Here is a 23,709-nt window from a genome sequence, read left to right on the forward strand (position 1 = left end):
TTGTTCTCCTGGCCACGGATATGTCTGTTTCATTGTGTTCCACAACCACTTTGCTAATAGTGCTAAGAGAATGTGAATAGGAATTTGTAAAGTACCTGGTGTGTCAGAGACCTGACACACAGACCTGGATGTTGATCCCAAGCTAGTAGCAATTTGTACTATTGTAGAAAGATTGTATCACCCTAACCTAGCCATTGACCAGCTAACTCATTTGTTCATTCATTCATTCTCTATTTTATTCATTAAAAAGAAGTTGTTGAGAACCTCCCCTTTAAAAGAGGTACCATGTGTATAGTAATTCTCTTGCCGTCTTTTTTCCCAGGTAGGTAGTGGTTTAGAGCACTTGCTTAAGCTTCTCTGTTAACGAATTATTTGCTCATGCTATATACTTTTAACATTTTATTCTTGCCTTTCTTGAATGGTAACCTTATTGATAAAATAGCAGTACTAAGGCCTCTAGCTAGTAATTAATGTAACACACTGGAAGGATCTTGCTTGATGTAAATCTTTTATTCTCAACTTTAGCGTCATAACAGCTCACTTAAGTAAAATGTCCTCATTTTCCATCTGCCTTGTGTTTTCGGTAATTCAGCTAATTCCCAGCAGGTATTTATAAACTGTCTGAACTGTCTGCATTATAGTAAATTGTCATTTACTATAATTATTATTCACTATCTGAATATGATTATCATTTTTCTAGAGCACTGTTGCTCTCCTGCTTTAGTACAAGAAAGCCATGTTTTCATGTATGAGCTATTGAAGTAAATCCTGACACATACTAACATTTTAAACTTAAATTTTCTTATTTATTCTTTTAAAATCTATTCAGTTTTCTATTTACTTTCCATCACACAACATTTATTTGTCCCACAATGTTTAAAATACTATGAGGAAAAAATTATCTTTAGAATTTGGAAAATTGATTCGTCTCTAGTAATAATTACCCAGGACTTATTTTCAGTTTCTTGCCTTTATTATGCTTGGTGAAAGACTGACATGGTGACTGCAGACTCAAAAATGTTAAAAAATATCTCAAATTACACCATTTATGTAACATAGTCTTGTTATTAGGGGTTACCTGATGAGACCCAAATCATTTAATTAATTAGATGCCAGAGAGCTTCACTTGAAGCCCAGTCTCCCAACACCAGGCACTTTCTCACCAGCCCAGATGAGAAGCCCGGCTTTAGGACATCCCAGCAGAGTCTGCTTTTTCCCTATGGCATGTTACTTCCCACAAAAAATAGAACGTAATGGATACTTAACACTTAAGTAAATTAATAATTCACCAAAGGTCTAGGTATGATAGAAATTTGAAGCGTTCTCAAAGCATAATTTAAGGAAACATATTTATATAAAAAGTTAATGATCTAGTTATTATATACAATAACAAGAAGTCACATTTTAAAGTGTTTTTATCCATATGATCTGGCTACTGTAACTTAATATTATTGCAGAAAAGCTATAACATTGTAACATGCTATGAAGGAAAGAGTAGGCTTATCTCCATGATGGTCTTTTTCAAAAAGCACCTTTTCTCCCCTCCCATAGGCACTCTTTCGGACAGTAGCAATGATGGTGCCTGATTATGCCATGATTGCCGAAATAGTCCTGTACTCCTGTGGCTTTGTCACAGCTCGGCCACTGTCGGTAAAGATTGTGGCTACATATCGCCTGTGTTCAGAGCAGTTGTCATCACAACATCACTATGACTATGGAATGAGAGCTGTGAAGTCAGTGCTCACCGCAGCTGGGAATCTAAAGGTAAAAAACTCAAGTGGCTTCTTACTCATTCATTTCCTGTTTATAAATCTCAGGACCATGTGTCTTCACAAGGGTTACACTAACTGGTTAGTTTCATCAACTGAAAAAAAGTTCAGTTATCGTACTAACATAATTAATTATTTGCACACGTGAAAAAGGACATTTTATGATTTGTGAAACCTTAGACATGTGATCAGTGATTTGAGTTCCATTCCACAATTTTAACTGTATGAAACTAGGTTCTACTAAGGAGTAAAATTCCTTGCTGCTGAGAAATACTTTGAAAGCATTTATATATGAACATATATATTGAATAGCTTTAAAGGAAATAATCTATGTATAATTAATAAATATATACAGAAGCCCCTAGACATTGTTACTTAATACAATTACACAGTTGCAGCCAACTGCAGACTAGCAGTAATAGATTGGCAATATAATGTTTGCATTTTAAGATGGTATAAATCATAACTATATTGATAAAATGTTTGAAGACTTGGGTAATTTTTCATTGAAAGTCTTTTGTAGAAACATAAAATATAACTGTACATTTGTTCTTTATCAAAGTAAGCAAGATAGGCTATAATTAACAGCAAAATGCAAACTGTGGCTTTGGAGCTTATAAAATTTTCATGTTCATGACTGCAGAAGATAAAGATTTTGAAATATATCTTGTGTGATTAAAAACAATGGCATGCATTTTAATCTTCTATGATAATGTTACCAAGGATTCTGATATATAGTGGTGATATTCTGTTTCACATTAGCCTAACATGACTTCAAGTCATTGTTTTTTTTTTTTGTAATAAACAAATGCAACTAGAAGCAATAATTTGTATTAACCTGGCATGTCATGATTACATTGTGGTCAGATAATGGGAAAGAAAATGCATTGTCCTAGTATATGTCATCACTGACATCTTGACTATGGAATTGAGCTATTAAAGTTATGCAGCAAATGAATCCTATCATTCTTTGTCAAAAGCTAATTGAAAATTGTTGAATGTGTTGGCTTGAATATTTTGAAGTTTGTTTCTATTATGTCAAAAAGCAATTTAAACATTTGCTTTAAGATGATAGCCTCTCAGATAACAAAAGAGACTTCTGACACTTCATAATTTACATGTGGTTAGGTTGATCCAAAGTCCATATGAATAGGACTAGCTTTGGCTTTGGAGGCCCTGGAAATTTAGAGACAGCTAACCTTGATTGCCAGGCATCACTGACTTTGTAAGGTTAAAGCCAGTTAAGTAGGAGCATGGGATTTATTAGAAAGATTCTAGAGAAAAAGAAGAAGATTCTGGAAAACTAAATGCATGATGGTAGGAGAAACTTTGGAGTAAGATGTTGAATAAAGTATAGAAGCTGGGAGAAATATTGCTGAGTTCAGATTTTTTTGTGAATTATTGAACCATCTTATGGACATGAGCAACAAGTTGAGGGTTCAACCAGATTTTTTAGTAAACTCTGGGTTTACCACAGATTTTTTAGAATTTAACGTAAGTTTTCTGAAGCACCTTCTACTTAAGTGACTTAGTGTATTAACGAGCCCTCTCCACTCTGCCTGGGGATCACACTCAAGCGCGCTGGTACTAAGCATGCAGCCAGCAGGCAGCGTGCTGCTCTGCCCTCCCACCTTCTATCAGATGAACTGTTCCTCACCCAGAGTCAGGTGGCTTGTTCCCAAAACTCCCTGAAGCCAGTCGGACATGTTACTGTCGTTATGTCATTTAATTAATTGTCAATGAAATGGATGGTATATGAGCATGAAAAGAAGAGTTTTGTTTTTATGAAAACTAAGTTCATTGTTTAAGAAAGACTCAGTGAAGATGAAATGCTAAAAAAAAATGACTTTGAATTAGGTATGGATAAGAAAAGTGAATAAAACTGGGAAAAAACCTTAAAAATTTTAAGGATGCTACACTTAGATTGTCTCCCAAGTATCTCTGAAGACCATGATCATCTTTAAAACACAAAACCAAGTGGCAGCCTGGATGGGAGGGGAATCTGGGGGAGAATGATTCATGTATATGTATGGTGGAGTCGCTTTGGTCTGCACCTGAAATTATCATGACATTGTTAATCGGCTATACAATATAAAATGAAAAGTAAAAAAAAAAACCAAAAACAAAAACAAAAAAAAATCTTAAAAAAAAAAACACAAAACCAAAACACAACAAAACTGGACAGAGCAAATGATTCATTATTGATGCGTTTTTTTTCCAACAAGAAAAATGGTCCAAAACTCTACCCTCAGAGAAAAGGTCTTGGCACCAAAATATGGGCAGAGTGAGTGAATGTTTATATGTTTTAAATGTAAGTGCATCTTTTAAAAATGATTGCCCATCTTTAATGATTATTTTCACTTTACCAACCCACTGCTGGTCTTGAATGCATAGGACAAGCAAGCTCTTACCCAATATAGAGGCAACGGCAGCTCCCAAACTATATGGAATTCATGGCCAATAGCTTTTTACCCAGGGCATCTGTGAAAAAGTAGTCAGTTCAACTTAGGTTTTCATTATAAACTGGTAGAAAATTCACCAAGTATAATCATCAGTTTCTAAAATTAATAACAGTCCAATTAAATGGAAATAAGTAAGAACAACACTTTTGCATGGGCTTAAATTGCCTCTGGGGCCTGGTGTTCGTGTGTGTGTGTGTGTGAACATGTAGGGGGTGCAGTTAATAGCTGCAGATATCATTATGAGCATATTTTCTTTCAGCTGAAATATCCAAATGAAAATGAAGAAATTCTTCTGCTTAGATCTATTATTGATGTAAATCTACCAAAATTTTTATCCCATGATTTACCACTCTTTGAGGTAAGAACATTTTATTATTACAATGTATCAAAACTCTTCTAATAATGTATTTATCAAGCGTCCATGGTTGCAACTCCCTGTGAGAAACTTCCACTACAGAAAACGATGATATGGCAAAGAAAAACATAGATCATTCTGTTTTATTTGAAGTGTGTTAGCTAGCTTTGTTGTTTTGGATAACTTTTTACTCTTTTTTTTTTTTTTTTTTTGCGATACGCGGGCCTCTCACTGTTGTGGCCTCTCCCGTTGCGGAGCACAGGCTCCGGACACGCAGGCTCAGTGGCCATGGCTCACGGGCCCAGCCGCTTCACGGCATGTGGGATCTTCCCGGACCGGGGCACTGAACCCGTGTCCCCTGCATTGGCAGGCGGACTCTCAACCACTGCGCCACCAGGGAAGCCCCCGGGAAGCCCCCTGGAAGCCCCCTGGATAACTTTTAACAACTTGGGATTTTTAAGTTTCATCTTTTCTGCAGAATATAATAAGTACACAAAAGTTACAAAACATGTTTGCTTATAAATTTCACCAGAATTTCCTCCGTGGAGGAAAGTAATTGGTCTAACACATCACTGAATCCCTTGCACAGAATGGATACTTGGTAAATGTTTGTCAAATTAATGATTGGAGAAATAAAAAAAATAAGCTTAATTTCTTTAGAAGAGTACAATGGCTTTTATGAAATTCTTTTTTCAGGATAATTTAAGAATTAGGCTTAATAATCTTGTTGCATTTTAACAATTAAATTATAAGTAGTTGAGAAGAGCTATTAGAATGATGGTTAAAGTTCCTGTTTTGTCATGTGATATCATTCTTTTCCTTTTCCCATTCTCAGAAGAAATTGGGGGAGGGCTTGGGAGCGGGCTGCTGACACATGGTAGATGTTGCTCTCTCTTGTGCTGCCTTGAGGTATGGGCAGTTAGCTTCCAAAGTTTAAAGACTGAAGTCGTAAGGCTGTCATGGGGAGGGTGGAGACGTGACACTGCCACTGTAGTGTGGTCCAGTGTCGTTAGCTATCCATAGCGACCATGTTTCATCACTCTGAAAGGGACTTCCCTTAGTATTTAGAGTTGACAGTGCTAATGCTTTGCAGATCAAATCTACAAGGAATAGGTTCAAATTTTCTTCTTAAAAATTTCCCTCAGTTTCTTTGGTACTAGTACACTGTACAGATTTTCCAGGAGTAAAAGCTCTATTTATTTTTATCAAGTGGAAGTATACCTCATCTAGTTGTATTCTTATGCAGCTGTGTATTCATTCAGTGAACATTTATTGAATAATATTAAGAACAATATTTCTTAAATGGAGCGCAACTGGCATTTTCAAATAGGACAGTTCCGTGTTGTGAGAGACTGTCCCATACGCTGCAGAACACTTGGCATCCCTCCTCCCCCAGTGTCTCTGGACTCTCCCAGTGTGAGAACCAGAAGGACAGCTCCACATATTCCCAACTCTCTACCTGGCGGGAGAGTGAAGGGAACTGGTCTTTGCTGAGACCTACTGACTACCAGATATGATCTGGAATTATCTGCTTCTTTCAAGGTTAACCATAAATAATTTGAACAATCTGAGAAGATATTTTTGTTTACTTAGCAAACACTATGCATTCACAATGGACCAGACCTTATTCTAAGAGTTTTATGAATAGCAACTTATTTAATACTCATAAGCAGCTAACGGGGCAGGTGCTCTTGTTATCCCCATTTTACACGTGGTGTAACTGTGGCACAGAGATCATAAGTAACTTGTATTCATGGCCAGTATATGAGGGAGAGGGGGTTCCAGCCGCTCAGCTAGGCTGTAGAGTGATCTTAAAGACCCTACTGCGTTGCCTTTTTCTCTCCTTTGCCCCAACGAAACTTACTGCTCCAGTGAACTGGGATCAGTTTATCCATAACAGGATTTAAAGGATTAAATTTAGGGGTGATTAAACTGGTAGTTTGTCAGTTCTAAGGTATAGCTTGAATGTATGCTTTCATATTAAGCTCTTCTGAATTTTCACTTTTATCTTCAGAGTGAAATGAATAGTTGTATCTATCACATAGGTTGCTATAATACTTATGAAAAAGCCTTAGCGGTTTATAAAGGGATGTTTCTTAGACCTTGAAATCAACTCTGTACATTCATATACACTAAATATGGAAGTATAATTCTTTCCAATCATACATTATATGATTGTATTTGTTTCCTAAAGCTGCCATAACAAAGTACCACAAACTTGGTGGCTTAAAACAATAGAAATTGATTTTCTCACAGTTCTGGAGGATAAAAGTCTGAACTAAAGTGTTGGTTCCCTCTGAAGCCTTTAGGAAAGAATCCTTCCTTGTTTCTTCTTGGCTTCTGATGGCTACTGGTGATCTTTGATGTTCCTCGGCTTGTCATTACTTCAGTCTCTGTCCCCACCACTAGATGGCCTTCTTCCCTGGGTGTCGTTGTGTCTGGGTCTTCCTCTCCTTTCTGTTATAAAGACACCAATCACTGGAGTTGGGCTCCAGTATGATCTCATCTTATCTAATTACATCTGCAAAGATCTTATTACCAAAGAAGGGGACATTCTGAGGTTCCAGGTGCACATACATTTTTGAGAGAAGCTAAGCTGATTAACATACTACCCACTACAATGATTAAAATACCATCGAACTAATTTTTGTATATGGTATGAGGCATGGATGGAAGTTCATTATTTTGACAAATCCAGGTACTCTAGCATAATTTGCTCAAGACTATTTTTTTAATCTTTTCTCTACGGGATTGCCTTTGAGTCTTTGTTGAGGATGAGTTGTTCACATGTGTGTGGGTCTATTTCTGGTCTCCCTGTTCTGTTCCATTGATACATTTTTGTATTTTTATACTAATGTGACCCCATCTTTATAATAAGCCTTCAAATCAGATCGTGTTCATCCTCTAACTTTTTAACTTAAAAAGATGTAAAACTGCAACATCTCTGGAGGAAAACAAGAGAAATCCCTTGTGAATTTGGAATAGGCAAAAATTTCTTAAATACAACACCGAAAGCACAATGCATGAAACAATAAATTCATAAAATAGACTCATCAAAATTTAAAAGTTTGCTCTTTGAAATACACTGGTAAGAGAATGAAAGACAAGCTAGAGACTAGAAAAAAATTTGCATATTAGATGTATGATGAAGGATTTGTATGCAGAATATTTAAAGAATGGTCAAAACTTACCATGAAGAAAATAAACTGATTAAAAATAGGCAAAAGATTTGAACAGACATTTCACTAAAGAAGATATACATATGGCACACAAGTACATGCAAAAAATGTTAATCTTTGGGAAATGCAAATTGAAGCCACAAGAAGATACTGTTACTTGTTACTATGGCTAAAATTAAGAAGACTGACCATATCAAATATTGAAACTCTCATACACTGCTTGGGGGGATGTAATATAATAATACAACAACCTTGGAAAGCAGACAGTTTCTTAAAACGGTAAATACACACTCACCGTACTATCCAGGTATTCCACTCCTCATTATTCGCCCGAGAGAAATGAAAGCATCTGTCCATACAAAGACTTGTATACACATGTTTATAGTAGCTTTATTTATTTCCCAAACTGGAAACAATGAAAATGTCCATCAACAGGAAAATGGATTTAAAAACTGGCACCTCGATACAGTGGAACACTTCAATACAATGGACTATTGATATATGCTGTGAAAGGTGTGAATTTCCAAATCTTTATGCCAAGTGAAAGAAGCCAGACAAAAAATAAAGTAGTACCTGTAATGTGTAATTTCACCCGTAATAAATTCTAGATAATGCAAGTAAAAATAGTAACAGAAAGCAAATCAGTGTTTGTTGGTTGTCTGGGGATGGAGACAGGAGGTGGCAAGGAGAGGAGAAAAGGCCACAAGGAGACTTGTGGCTGTGATTGGTATGTTGACTATCTTCATTGAGTTGGTGGTTTCACTTATCAAATTGTACCCTTTAAATATAAACAGTTGATTGTATGTCAATCATACCTCTATGAAGCTGTTAAAAATACTGGACTATTACTCAAAGGCTCTATTTCCATCAATGTTAAATACAAGGATGTAAGAAATTTTATCAAGTTTATGTATGTCTACATGTCTATATATATATATGTATATATACATATACACATACATAGAGAGAGAGAGACAGAGAATATGAGAATGTATAGATAGATAATGTAAATCCCCAAATCATCTATCATTAGGGAATTACTTCAGATTTGTTTCCTGGGGTGAAATTACCAAAACCAGATTACAGTGATTTGCTGGGAGCCATCAAAGACAACTGTGACTCCATGAATTTGCAAATGACCAGATTCTTTTCTGAGAAGATTCTTCAGATATATGAAATGATGATTGTGCGTCATGGCTTTATGATTGTTGGAGAACCATTTGGAGGAAAAACCAGTGCATATCGCGTCTTAGCTGGAGCACTAAATGATCTATGTGAGAAGGTAAGTGTGTTATTAATGCATTAATTTATTGATAATCAGCTTTGTGCAAGATAGAATGTATGGTTATTTAAAAGGGTACTTTAATGCAGTAACTTAAACTTATGAAAATACAGAGGAAATAAAATTAGAAAAGTAATACAAAGCAAGTAGGAAGTTCAGTATACAAAGGGTATGCCACAGATTTGCCTCTAGCCCTTTTGTTTCTTTTTTTTAAAGAGGTTAATCATAAAGATAACACATTCATTATAGAAAAAAATCTGAAGACATGAAAAAACCTGACAGTTTTCTCTTTTATACTTTCTTAGGAGAGTAGTTTTTATTTTCTTGGTGTTTAGATTTGTAATGCAAACTTGTTAGTGGCTGCTAGTGGTACTGAAGTGTGTGTGTGTGTGTGCGTGCGTGTGTGTGTGTGCGTGCGTGCACGCGCGTGAGCATACGCATGCATTATATAATACATGCGTATGTAAGTATAGTAAATAACGATGATTATATTATTCAAAATTCCTGTCCTACACATCTCAGTTTGGTCTACTTTGATAGGCTAAAGGAGTGAGGCTGTTTTAAATTCTCCAACTAATATTGCATTTCTGTCTACTTACCCTTGTATTTCAAATAGTTCTTGCTTCATATATTTCAGTGTTTGTAGCCAAATGGGATTTGTGATCATTACATCTTCATTGTGGAGCCTCCCTTCAGCCAGTATAAAATTATCTACTTGTAGTATCTGCCTTGGATCCCCTGTGTCTAATTTCAGTATTGCAACCCCTGCTTTCTCCTTGCATATATATTTGCCCATGTCTTTAATTGTGACTCTGGCTGTCACTGTGATTTATTTTTTATGGAGAATAATTAGTTTTAACTTTTATTTTCTCCAATTTGATGGCCTTTATCTTCTCATAGGGGAATTTTAATTCAATTGTATTTATTATCAAACAAACTGATATGTACTTATTTCTGTCATCTGTTCCTTTATGGTTTTATCCTTTCATGCTGTTTCCTTTCTTCGCCTCCCTTCCTGTCCCTTTATCCTTCCTGCCTTGCTTTCCTCAGTTTTTGTTTGCATTTTTCCTATTTTGTTGTTTTATTGTTATAGGGGCGAATTTTTTGCTATAAAAAATAAGTCTCTAAAAGAGCCAAATGTGGTGCCACTCAAAGATTAAAGAAGATGAAGGTATGAGCATGTATTCTGGTCCAATATAAAGCCCGAAAGTGATTCACTATCAGGAAATTCTAAGAGTGACATTGTGGTAATGTAAAAGGGGCAAGGCTCCATAGCCACTGCTTGCAAGCTGTAGCTTCACACTAGCTTTGTTGCATTTGGGACAAACACCTTGCTTTAATGGCAGCAACTTTGTTCTGACTAAGATGATAGAACTTTCCCATGCTTCTGAATTAAGGATGACACATCTTTATTCCCTTTCTGGGCACAGAGAAGAAAACACAGACCTTGAGCTTTTTTTTTTTTTTACTGCTTCACATTATTATTGCCACATGTTTTCTTCAGTTTGGTACTTCATGTCCCAGGCTCCAGTGGTGGTGGGCAGAAAGCAGTGTGGGAAAGAGTTGAACTTGTTCTGTTATAAGTTGAACTTGTTATATAAAAAAGAAATGATTGTGAATAAGTAGAGCACAGGTGATTTTTAGGGCAGGGGAACTATTCTGTATATATTGTAATGGTGGATACATGACATTATGTATTTGGCAAAATCCATAGAAGTGTCCAACACAAAGAGTAAACCTTAATGTAAACCATGGGCTTTAGTTAATAATAAAGAATCCGTATCAGCGGAGGAACTGAGGAATTGAGGAATCATAACGATGTACCACACCAATGCAAGGCTTTAATAGTAGGGGAAACTGTGTGTGAGTGGCGGGAAGATGGAGGGAATATATGTGAATCTCTCTATATTTTCTGTTCAATTTTTCTGTAAACCCAAAGCTACTCTAAAAAAATAAAGTCTATTAAGTAAAAACATAAAAAAGCCTATGCCCCAAGTGTATTAACATCTCTTATTAATTCCATATACCAGCTTTCAAGGTTCTGGTGGAAGCTATCAGCTTACCAATATTAATTTTTTCACAACGTGAGAATGGTACATATTTGCCTATATTTAAATCATTTAACTTTATCTCAGAGAATGTTTTGTAGTAAGAATCAACCACTTACAGCCCATGGGCCAACTTCAGCCCAAAGCCTGTTTCTGTGATGCCAGTGAGCTTAGAATGGTGTTAATATTTTTAAGGTTTGTAAAGAAAAGCAGAAAAGAACATGTAACCTGTTGATCTATCACTGGTAAATATTGTATGCTTTTGACCAACATTTGGTACTTTATTCCTAAGTATCCTATGAGTTCTTAAATCCTATTGTAAACGGTATTTTTAAATTTTATTTTTCAGTTGTTCATTGGCATTATAGAAAATACGATCAATTTTTGTATAATGACTTTGTTTGCTGCAGCCTTGTTAAATGAACTCTTTACTTCTGGTAGTTTTTGTGTAGAATCTTTAGGATTTTCTACATGCCCAATCATGTTTTCCATGAATAATGACAGTATTAGTAGTCTTTTAAATAAATAAATAATCTTTTTTTTTTTTTTCTATTAAGGGGTTAATGGAAGAAAACAAGGTTCAGATCACTGTTTTAAATCCTAAGTCTGTCACCATGGGTCAGCTGTATGGGCAGTTTGATTTAGTGTCCCATGAGTGGTCCGACGGGATCCTCGCTGTCAGTTTTAGAGCATTTGCTGCTTCATCGGTAAGTGCTAACACTTCTCAATGCTATGAAGAGTTATGAATTTTTTCAGTTGTTTCAAGTAAACATTTGTATTTGTAGCTCAAGGTACTTATTTAAAACACATTACTGGGATCCTTGAGGCGCCGGCCGCCGCCCCAGCCAGTGTCTGAGCCAAGCCCCCGCATCCTTCGCCTCCGTGTGCCCATGGCCTTTAGACTGCCGGTTCCTCGGCTGGGGGCGGGAGCGCTGAGTTTCCCGCTGGGAGGTAAAGTGGCCCCCCTTTACCTCCCAGATGCCGCAAGGAGACAGGCCTCTGGGCACTAGGTACGCCATTCTTGCCCTACACGTGCCGGGGTGAGGCCCTCGCGAGGCCGAGAATGCGGAGCGCTTTCCCCTGAGTGTAGTGAGTGGGTGTGGTGCCTGTCTCTTCTCCCTCCACGGATGAGATAGTTGAGACAAGGAAATTTTATGCCCTGCTTGATATAAATACAACTGGATATAAACTTCAGGAGGCCAAAGTACATCATCTCTCTCGTTCACTCCTGTATCTTGAGCATCTAATACTGTGCCAGGCATATGCTTTGCTTTTACCATTTGTCCTACGGTTCTTTCTTTCCGGTGTTTGTTTTTAAGGATAGTTTTTAACGTTTGTTACATTGGTGGATTTGTTTTTTGGTTTGGTTGCTCTCTTCTTCCTTTCTTTCTTTTTTTTTATTACTTTACTTTTAATATTTAAAAATCTTTTTTACCTTAGTAACTTTATTTTATTTTATATATTTTTCTTTCTTTCTTTCTGTTTTTTTCTCCCTTTTCTTCTGAGCCATGTGGCTGACAGGGTCTTGGTGCTCCGGCCAGGTGTCAGGCCTGAGCCTCTGAGGTGGGAGAGCCAAATTCAGGATATTGGTCCACCAGAGACCTCCCGGCCCCACGTAATATCAAGTGGCGAAAGCTCTCCCAGAGATCTCCATCTCAACACTAAGACCCAGCTCCACTCAACGACCAGCAAGCTACAGTGCTGGGCACCCTATGCCAAACAACTAGCAAGACAGGAACACAACCCCACCCATTAGCAGAGTGGCTGCCTAAAATCATAATAAGGTCACAGACACCCCAAAACTACCACCGGACATGGTTCTGCCCACCAGAAAGACAAGATCCAGCCTCATCCAACAGAACACAGGCACTAGTCCCCTCCAGCAGGAAGCCTACACAACTGACTGAACCAGCCTTACCCACTGGGGGCCGATGCCAAAAACAGCGGGAACTACGAACCTGCAGCCTGCGAAAAGGAGACCCCACACACAATAAGTTAAGCAAAATGAGAAGACAGAGAAATATGCAGCAGATGAAGGAGCAAGGTAAAAATGCACCAGACCAGACAAAGAGGAAATAGGCAGTATATCTGAAAAAGAATTCAGAGTAATGATAGTAAAGATGATCCAAAATCTTGGAAATAGAATGGAGAAAATACAGGAAACGTTTAACAACGAACTAGAAGAACTAACGAGCAAACAAACAATGATAAACAACACAATAAATGAAATGAAAAATTCTCTAGAAGGAATCAATAGCAGAATAACTGAGGCAGAAGAACAGATAAGTGACCTGAAAGATAAAATAGTGGAAATAACTACTGCAGAGCAGAATAAAGAAAAAAGAATGAAAAAAATTGAGGACAGTCTCAGCTACCTCTGGGGAAACATTAAACATACCAACATTTGAGTTATAAGGGTCCCAGAAGAAGAAGAAAAAAAGAAAGGGACTTAGAAAATATTTGAAGAGATTATAGTTGAAAACTTCTGTAACATGGGAAAGGAAATAATCAAGTCTGGGAAGTGCAGAGAGTCCCATACAGGATAAATCCAAGGAGAAACATGCCAAGACACAGATTAATGAAAGTATCAAAAATTAAATACGAAGAAAATATTTTTAAGGCAGCAAGGGAAAAGTAACAAATAACATACAAGGGAATCCCCATAAGGTTAACAGCTGATCTTTCAGCAGAAACTCTGCAAGCCAGAAGGGTGTGGCAGGACATATTTAACGTGATGAAAGGGAAAAACCTACAACCAAGGTTACTCTACCCAGCAAGGATCTCATTCAGGTTTACAGACAAGCAAAAGCTAAGAGAATTCAACACCACCAAACCAGCTTTACAACAAATGCTAAAGGAACTTCTCTAGGCGAGAAACACAAGAGAAGGAAAAGACCTACAAAAACAAACCCAAAACAATTAAGAAAATGGTAATAGGAACATACATATCGATAACTACCTTAAGTGTAAATGGATTAAATGCTCCAACCAAAAGACATAGACAGGCTGAATGGATAGAAAAACAAGACCCATATATACGCTGTCTACAAGAGACCCACTTCAGACCTAGGGACACATACAGACTGAAAGTGAGGGGATGGAAAAAGATATTCCATGCAAATGGAAATCAAAAGCTGGAGTATTAATTCTCATATTAGAAAAGAATACCCTTTAAAATAAAGACTATTACAAGAGACAAAGAAGGACACTACATAATGATCAAGGGATCAATCCAAGAAGAAGCTATAACAGTTGTAAATATTTATGCACCCAACATAGGAGCACCTCAATACATAAGGCAAATGCTAACATCCATAAAAGGGGAAATTGACAGTAACACAACCATAGTAGGGGACTTTAACATCCCACTTTCCCCAATGGACAGATCATCCAAAATGAAAATAAATAAGGAAACACAAGCTTTAAATGATACATTAAACAAGATGGACTTAATTGATATTTATAGGACATTCCATACAAAAACAACAGAATACACTTTCTTCTCAAGTGCTCATGGAACATTCTCCAGGATAGATCATATCTTGGGTAACAAATCAAGCCTTGGTACATTTAAGAAAATAGAAGTCGTATCAAGTATCTTCTCTGACCATAATGCTATGAGACTAGATATCAATTACAGGAAAAAAGTCTGTAAAAAATACAAACATATGGAGGCTAAACAAAACACTACTAAATAACCAAGAGATCACTGAAGAAATCAAAGAGGAAATCAAAATATACCTAGAAACAATTGACAATGAAAACACGATGACCCAAAACCTATGGGATGCAGCAAAAGCAGGTCTAAAAGGGAAGTTTATAGTACTAGAATCCTACCTCAAGAAATAAGAGACATCTCAAATAAACAACCTAACCTTATACGTAAAGCAATTAGAGAAAGAAGAACAAAAAATCCCCAAAGTTAGAAGAAGGAAAGGCATCATAAAGATCAGATCTGAAATAAATGAAAAAGAAATGAAGGAAACGATAGCAAAGATCAATAAAACTAAAAGCTGGTTCTTTGAAAAGATAAACAAAATAGATAAAGAAAATATAAACAGACCAATCACAAGCATGGAAATGGAAACTGTGGTTAAAAATCTTCCAACAAACAAAAGCCCAGGATCAGATGGCTTCACAGGTGAATTCTATTAAACATTTAGAGAAGAGCTAACATCCATCCTTCTCAAACTCTTCCAAAGTATAGCAGAGGGAAGAACACTCCCAAACTATTCTACCAGGCCACCATCACCCTGATACCAAAACCAAAAAAAATGTCACAAGAGAAAATTGCAGACTAATATCACTGATGAACATAGATACAAAAATCCTCAACAAAATACTAGCAAACAGAATCCAGCAGCACATTAAAAGCATCATGCACCATGATCAAGTTGGGTTTATCCCAAGAATGCAAGGATTCTTCAATATACCCAAATCAATCAATGTGATAATCCGTATTAACAAACTAAAGGATAAAAACCATATGATCATCTCAATAGATGCAGAAAAACCTTTTGACAGAATTCAACACCGACTTATGATAAAAACTCTCCAGAAAGTAGGCATAGAGGGAACTTACCTCAACATAATAAAGGCCATATATGACAAACCCACAGCCAACATTGTTCTCAATGGTGAAAAACTGAAACCATTTCCACTAAGATCAGGAACAAGACAAGGTTGCCCACTCTCACCACTCTTATTCAACATAGTTTTGGAAGTTTTATCCACAGCAATTAGAGAAGAAAAAGAAATGAAAGGAATCCAAATAAGAAAAGAAGAAGTAATAATGTCACTGTTTGCAGATGACATGATACTATGCAAAGAGAATCCTAAAGATGCTACCAGAAAACTACTAGAGATAATCAATGAATTTGGGAAAGTATCAGAATACAGAATTAATGCGCAGAAATCTCTTGCATTCTTATACAGTAATAATGAACAATCTGAAAGAGAAATTAAGGAAACACTTCCATTTACCATTGCAACAGAAAGAATAAAATACCTAGGAATAAACCTACCTAAGGAGACAAAAGACCAGCCCATCGACAGATGAATGGATAAAGAAGATGTGGTACATATATACAGTGGAATATTACTCAGCCATTATAAGAAACGAAATTGTGTTATCTGTAGTGAGGTGGGTGGACCTAGAGACTGTCATACAGAGTGAAGTATGTCAGAAAGAGAAAAACAAATACCATATGCTAACACACATATATGGAATCTAAAAAAAAAAAAGGTTGTGAAGGACCTAGCGGCAGGACAGGAATAAAGACACAGATGTAGAGAATGGACTTGAGGACACGGGGAGGGGGAAGGGTAAGATGGGATGAAGTGAGAGAGTGGCATTGACATATATACACTACCAAATGTAAAATAGATAGCTAATGGGAAGCAGCCACATAGCACAAGGAGATCAGCTCAGTGCTTTGTGACCATCTAGAGTGGTGGGATAGGGGAGGTGGGAGGGAGACGCAAGAGGAAGGAGATATGAGGATATATATATATGTATAGTGGATTCACTTTGTTATACAGCAGCAACTAACACAACGTTGTAAACCAATTTTACTCTGATAAAGATGTTAAAAAATATATAAATAAATAAAACACATTACTGAACAGTCTGGCAGTGTTTCTGTGAAGAGCACTGTTAGTGCCTGCAGAGAGGCCCGAGACCATGAGGGCAGGCATCTTCTCCTCAGTATGCACAGAAGAGAGGGCAGGAGCAAAGAAGACTGGGGAGAGTATTTCTGATCTTCTTTTTCCAGGCTAAGTGACCCAGGAAAGAGAGCATCTGAGTAACGTGATCCTTTCAGTCCTTCAATAATGTTCTTCCTGTGCCCTGCTGCTCAGCTAGCTGTCAGTGTCACACCCACTAATTGTTAGATAGACTCCAGTGCTTAGAGAGGAAATTGCAGACCTTTATAAAACGATGTCTTACAAATTCCAACACTTACCCTTTAGTGTGTTAGGAAGAGAATCGGCTGCCTGTGGAAAGCAGAAGAGGTAAAGGGTGTGCCAGCTGCTGGCTGCTGGGAAGGGGAGTGGGAACTTACCTACTCCTGGCTTACCCTACTGAGTGGCAGCTTCCCACTGTTACAGAAAAGGGTCCACAGACCAATAAATGTTAACTTGGTTGTCGTATGTTAGCAGTGGAGTGTGATTACATGGAGACAGCTTGCTAAGGCTAGTCTTACAGGAAAAGGGGCCTAGGCTACAGACATTTGTTTTAAGTCTTTTTTATATAAATGTTTGCTTTATTCTGACTACCATACATCCTAAATTTGGTGCTCTTTACCTACTTAAGGACCAGCCCGTCATGAGTCAGTGTAATAACAGGAAAAACATCAAATTGCAGCTCTGCTTTTATTGCCTGAAGGGCCTTGAGCAATGAATAATGTAAGGATTGGCTCTCAGGACACAGGTGGGGCGGGCAGAGGTCTGGGACCATTGATGTCCCAGATCCTTTGATGTCTCAGATCCTTTCTTGTCACAGTGGATGTCCTCTGGCCCAGATTAACGTGAAGTCTCCAGATAATGTATGCAGCTACATTATTTACAAAGAAATAATCATGAGATATCTCCCATTTTACACTTAGCTACATAGTACACATTATATTTTCCAGGAAGCTACATCCCATAAATACTGAGTCTCCAGGAAGTTAAGTAGCTGTCCCAAAGTCACACAGCTGGGAAGTGGTAGAATCAGATTAAAAGTGAGGTCTTTCAGGCTGCACAGCCCAACAACTCAACCATTACAGGGCAATCTTAGAGTGAAGATGAGCAGCCCTGGGAACCCAACAGCAGGAGGAAAAGTTGCTCTGAAGGTGATCTCCGAGATAACAGGCTCTTCCGTGCTTCCTGAGCGTGGCCAGAGCTAGCTTCTGAGTGTGGGTATGGGTGGCTTGAGCCCAGACAGGCCCACTGTCTTGTGGATTAATGTCTTTGGTCACAGGGAATGAGAATGTGTTAAGGTGGATTCAGATCCTTCACTACTTCAACTCAAATTCACATTTGCTGAAGGGGAACCAAAGCATCATCTGTGTCCTCAGAAGGGCTGCTTCATAAGGATCTAGAAAAGAGAATCAGTTTTTGCTCCCTCTGGCTAATATTTGTTGAACATTTACTATATTCTGGACAATATGTAAATATTTTCATGTTTCTCATTGTGGGATTGTGAAGGTTATATTGATATTAATGCCCTGTACCACCATGAGACAGTTCAGCCCAAGAAGGATGTGCGTGTTAATTCATTCAGTGGAGGGAACAAAAAATTTGACTTAACGCACAAGAGTAAGTAATCTGTATGAACACCAAAGAGAATCTCTATAGAGTCAGACAGTCTGAATAAAAATTGTTTTCCCTGGCAATTACATGTTTGTTTTACTTATGATACTCTCTAAAACATGTTATATATGAGTTTAGAAACATTGGAAAAGATGGAATCTTAAGATGTTATATATATCTGTCTCATCCATGGCATATATAGGCTTCTTTAGTGAATATATATATATTCACACATGTATGCACACTTTATTCCAGAGATGCCTTTACATTTTGATGGTGCAATTAGTTTTAGGGGTTACATTTTAAAGTTGTAAAATAATATTATTGAACTTTTTCCCTTCCATGACCAATTTTGTCCTTTATTCACCGTATGCATGAACCAGACGCCAGATAGGAAATGGTTAGTTTTTGATGGGCCAGTAGATGCCGTATGGATTGAGAATATGAACACTGTGCTGGATGACAACAAAAAACTATGTCTGATGAGCGGGGAGATTATCCAAATGTCACCACAAATGAATCTTATTTTTGAACCAATGGATTTAGAAGTTGCTTCTCCTGCCACTGTAAGTTCTCAGTTTTCACATCTGCTTATAAATTTGAAATGTTATAAATGCGTTTATTGCTTAGTAACTTTGACTCTAGATGAAAAGTATTTATAGAATTCATTTTAACAGCCATCTGTGATTCTCCAAGAGCAGCCGTGTCTGTCGACATACCTTGACAAATATAAGTGTCAGGCATATTTTCCTCTTTGCCTAGGACCATTTGGTAAAGTCGTACACAAAAATTAAATCAGGAAATTATCTAAAAGTATGCTATTTTTTCCCCAAGAGTTTTCTGAAGGTTGTAAGAAATAGATGTATCAAGTCATATTTCTTTTATAAGCAGTTCCTTGGAGGTAAACAATGATTGTTTTTCCAGGTTTCCAGATGTGGGATGATTTACATGGAGCCTCATATGCTGGGCTGGAGACCGCTGATGTTGTCTTGGATAAATCTTTTACCTCCTGTGATCAGTATTATTCAGAAGGAATTTATAATAGGCTTATTTGACAGAATGGTTCCTGTTTCTGTTGAATTTATTAGAAAGCATACAAAGGTAAGAGGGATGAAAGTTTTAATATTTAAAAAATAAATGGAAAATCCAAATTAGCCATATATATACATTTTAATGTCTACTTTTATTGCCAACTACCAGATATTAAAATAAGTTCTTAACTAGTTTGACTAAAAATGCTTTTCTTATTAAAGTTTAAAATTTTTAATTAACATAATTCTCCAAAAAATATGTTAAATGAAGCATCCTGTGGTTTGAGAAAACTGGGTGGATCTTTTCTCTCTTAAGAAACAAACTCAAAGTCCCACCTAATCACACCTGGGTGAAAATATTCTAAATAGTTCTCTCTCTGGGGCTTCCCTGGTGGCGCAGTGGTTGAGAGTCCGCCTGCCGATGCAGGGGACACGGGTTCGTGCCCCGGTCCGGGAAGATCCCACATGCTGCAGAGTGGCTGGGCCCGTGAGCCATGGCCGCTGAGCCTGCGCGTCCGGAGCAAGTTTTCATTTTGAAATTTTTCTTTATTTTCCAACGCTTTTAAAATAAATATATATTATTTTATAATTAGAAAAAGGACAAGTGAAAAAAGTAATCTCGTTTATGACTTCCAAAGAACTGGATAGTGGGTCACATGGAGAAACACATATTACTGCTTTTTAGACATACTAAATGAGGAATCAGCTATATTTAGCATGAATGCATCTAATTGTTTAGGGATTACTATGGATAGCTAATGAAACTGTGATTCGGAAAGGGAAGCCAGCCTGTGGTAGATGAATTGAAAGAGGTCCTAAAGCAAACAAATCCATTTTTCTTTCTTTTAGTACACCCTGGGGATGAGATGGGGGAAAGGTAGAAGGGAGAGAAGTGACAGCATGAATTTCCGGAAGCATGGATGTCTCTTGCCTCCGAGAGTTGATGGAGTTCCAATGAGGCTCTTAAACACCCTCCAGCTGGGAACTGTAGGGAAAGATGCTTAATTTCTGCTTTGGGAGATATGGACCAAAGGTCTTTTAGCATGACTTTGCTCCGGATCAAATATAGGGAAACAGGGTTGGGATTTCTCCTGCTGTTGGAAATATAATAGAAAAGCTTGAGGCAGGTATTTATCTCAGTGTTCGTATTTGGAAAGTAGAATTTAAAACCACGGTAATGAAGATTACTTAAAGACAAATCCAGAGAAAAAAGAGCAAAGGCTGTATTCCTGGGTATACCAGCAACTTAGAGGGAATGGGGAGAAGGTTTTGAGTAGTAAGTAGCCAGTGTTATCAGAAATTACTGAGAGTCAGGTGAAGGAAAGGGTTGGCATGTGTCCCTTGGAAGTGGCAATAGAGATCTTGAGGGAGCTCTGGCCCCAGCACTTTGAGGGAAGAGGCAAGAGTACTTCAGGGCGGTTGGTTAGGAATGTGGGTGATACTGACTTGATGGTGAGTGTAGGCTGCTCTTTCAGGAAACTTGGATGTAACGGAATATGTTGTACATATGAAGTAATCATGTTTCAAAATCAATTAAATATGCATCAATTGAGATAAAATAAGCTATAGGGTTTTTTTTCTCCTGGCATTTTCACAGAAGGTAGGTGTTACAAATAAATGGATTTTCCATATAACTGGAACTGCTCTTTTCAATAGCAAATAGGGGGAAAAAATTTTTTTAATTGAGGTATAATTGACATACAGTATATTAGTTTCAGGTGTACAATATAATGATTTGTATATTCTGTGAAATGATCACCACAGAAAGTCTAGTTAATATCTGTCATACGTAGAATTTTGTTCTTGTAATGAGAATTTTTAAAAATCACTTTTAATATAAACTTCCTGAAAGGTACTTATGCACTTTTGTCCTTTCTTGAAGAAATTATGAATGCCTGTAGAGCACAGATCTGTGTATGCTGAGGTGGGTAGGAGAGGGATAGATTGGGAATTTGGGATTAGCAGATGCAAACTATCATATATATGTATAACTAAATCACTTGGCTGTACACCAGAAACTAACACAACATTGTGAATCAACTATACTTCAATAAAATAAATTAAAAAAAATTATGAATGCCTGTTATTTACTAAGTAGTAATACGCATCTGTCTTATTTGTAGTAGTTAACTGTTTGCATTTTAGGGTTGCAGCAGTAACACTTAGTCCCTGTCCTTAATCAGACACTCAGTTGTCACTTCTGCCTGCTTCTAATGGGACAGTGGCCAAATATCAAGTCACCTGCTTCTAATCTTCAGAGAGTCCATTTCAGAGTTAACTCTTACATGTTAACCATGAAGCAATACAACTGTAAAGGCTGGAAGAGAGCTTCGAGGGAAGAAGACAAATGTTTATAGAGAACTTGCTGTATGCTGCATGGTTATAGGAACTGTAACATTCTTTATTTTATAAATTCTCATGGTGAGACCCAGAGAAATAAAGTGCACAACATGTACAGCACTCCAGAAACATTTTATGCTCTTCAAGACTTAAACATATATTTCATGAGTTTACTCCGAGTACTGCTGCAGCTTATAAAGATATTCTAAAATGGGCTTTATTTATTGAACATGTTAGATAAGCAAATTAATTTCCTGCTCTGAAAGGTTTTTTTTTTTTAGTGTTTTGGTTTATGAAATTGGTATAACATAGAATCTATGTTTGTGATTAAATTAACTAAACTTGTAACTGTGAGTTTTTTCAATTTGAGAATCAGTATAAGAGTGATTAAAGAGCACACGCCACCTGGATGGGACATCCATTGCTGCCTCACTCTAGGGAACTAATATGTACCTCAGTTTTCCCTCCTATAAAATTAGAATTATAACAGTAGTACCTTTTCATAGATACTTTGGCTGTTAGAACTAAATGAGTTCAATAAAAATTAGTTGATACTATTTCAGTTAGTGCCTCATTTAAATTGTTTCACAGACTTTTTTTCTCTGATTTTTCAGGAATTATCTCCTACTTCAGATACAAACTTAGTCCGATCCCTAATGAATCTGATAGACTGTTTTATGAATGACTTTGCTGATGAAGTCAAAGTAAGAGAGAGAAATGATCGAGAAACTTACTCTTTACTTGAGGTAGGTCCATTTCTCTTTGAGTCTTGCAATAGAAGACATCCACTGCTTTCCCCAATGCTTCCTAATTAATTAACCTCATTTTTCCCGGAACTGGAGTCTGGACAATGGGTGGTAGCTGAAGAGTGAGGAAGAAGTCAGGTTCCAAATGCCAGGTGCTGGTAGGAAAGCTCCTTGACCGGCAGTTCTGTTGGATCAAGAAGTTTGGGTGGAGCCCGATGATTCCCACAGATCTGCTACTGATTACCTTGGGTCAGTTGGCCTGTCTCAAAGATGATCAATCCTCAAAATGTCAATGACCATTGACAATAGGATTCACCTCCCCTTCAACCTCCAAATTATAATTCATTGCTTTTTCTCCTTACTTTTCCGCCTTTTTCATGAGCTATAAATGTTTAAAAAAATATATATGTATTGAGTATAAGTATATATTTGAAATGAGGAAAGCAAGAAAATAGATAATCTATAAACGTTTTAAATATAGGAATAAAATTATCAACAGACCTTGAATCTTCTTTAATAAAAAAATTATGTATTGGCTAATGGTAGCACTTCTAATGTAGTCAGTTACTTTTTCCATATGTTTTATGAAATAAATTTTTAGTTTCATTTAAAACAGTTTCCAGAGAGAGACAGTCTGTGAGTAATCTACGAGTAGGTGAATAGTGTGAAGCCGGAGTTCACAACTTTTATGAGCATAGTCAAGACTGTTTTAGCATTAAAACATGTATATGTTTTAATGGCATTAAAAAGGGGATTTGATTTTAAAGCTATCGAACAGGATTTCTCATTTGAGTGGTGTGTCTTGTTGTCTCCCCTGTTCCCTGTGCCTGAGTCTGGTAAGAAAGCTTGCAGGTTAGCAGTTCTAATTATACAATCAATGCTCAGGTAATTATTACAACAGGTGAATAAAAGTATATGAACTTGTTCTACTTTTTAAAAAACACTGCATCAGAATTTAAATTTAATAAATATATAGAGTGGGTTGATTATTCTTTATTAAAATATGCTTTTGTACTTTAATAAAAAGTTATCTCAATGTTCTTTTTAATATCAAAGTTCAGCCATATATTTAAATTATCATCTGATTTACCAGACTAATCATTCTAAGGTTTTACTATGCCTAGAATTTATACTTTGCATTGTATTATCTTCTCTGATAGTAAGACTTTATAAGACACGTAATTTGATAGGAAAAAACTAATTA

The 23,709-nt window shown here is 36.9% G+C and overlaps 1 protein-coding gene across 1 annotated transcript in view; it reads left to right on the top strand.

The window, feature by feature from the left end:
- The window catches only part of DNAH7 (dynein axonemal heavy chain 7), a 284,014-nt gene that overhangs the window by 145,735 nt on the left and 114,570 nt on the right, over window positions 1-23,709 (top strand). The window contains exons 31-37 of the mRNA XM_024733634.1: window positions 1,552-1,764; window positions 4,491-4,589; window positions 8,799-9,047; window positions 11,653-11,802; window positions 18,772-18,954; window positions 19,313-19,489; window positions 22,374-22,505. Coding sequence (XP_024589402.1) covers window positions 1,552-1,764; window positions 4,491-4,589; window positions 8,799-9,047; window positions 11,653-11,802; window positions 18,772-18,954; window positions 19,313-19,489; window positions 22,374-22,505 — 1,203 coding nt within the window. The remainder of the gene's footprint in view (window positions 1-1,551; window positions 1,765-4,490; window positions 4,590-8,798; window positions 9,048-11,652; window positions 11,803-18,771; window positions 18,955-19,312; window positions 19,490-22,373; window positions 22,506-23,709) is intronic.

The sequence above is a fragment of the Neophocaena asiaeorientalis genome, unplaced genomic scaffold (genome assembly GCF_003031525.2).
Source record: "Neophocaena asiaeorientalis asiaeorientalis breed wild unplaced genomic scaffold, Neophocaena_asiaeorientalis_V1.1 scaffold24, whole genome shotgun sequence".
Taxonomy (NCBI): domain Eukaryota; kingdom Metazoa; phylum Chordata; class Mammalia; order Artiodactyla; family Phocoenidae; genus Neophocaena; species Neophocaena asiaeorientalis.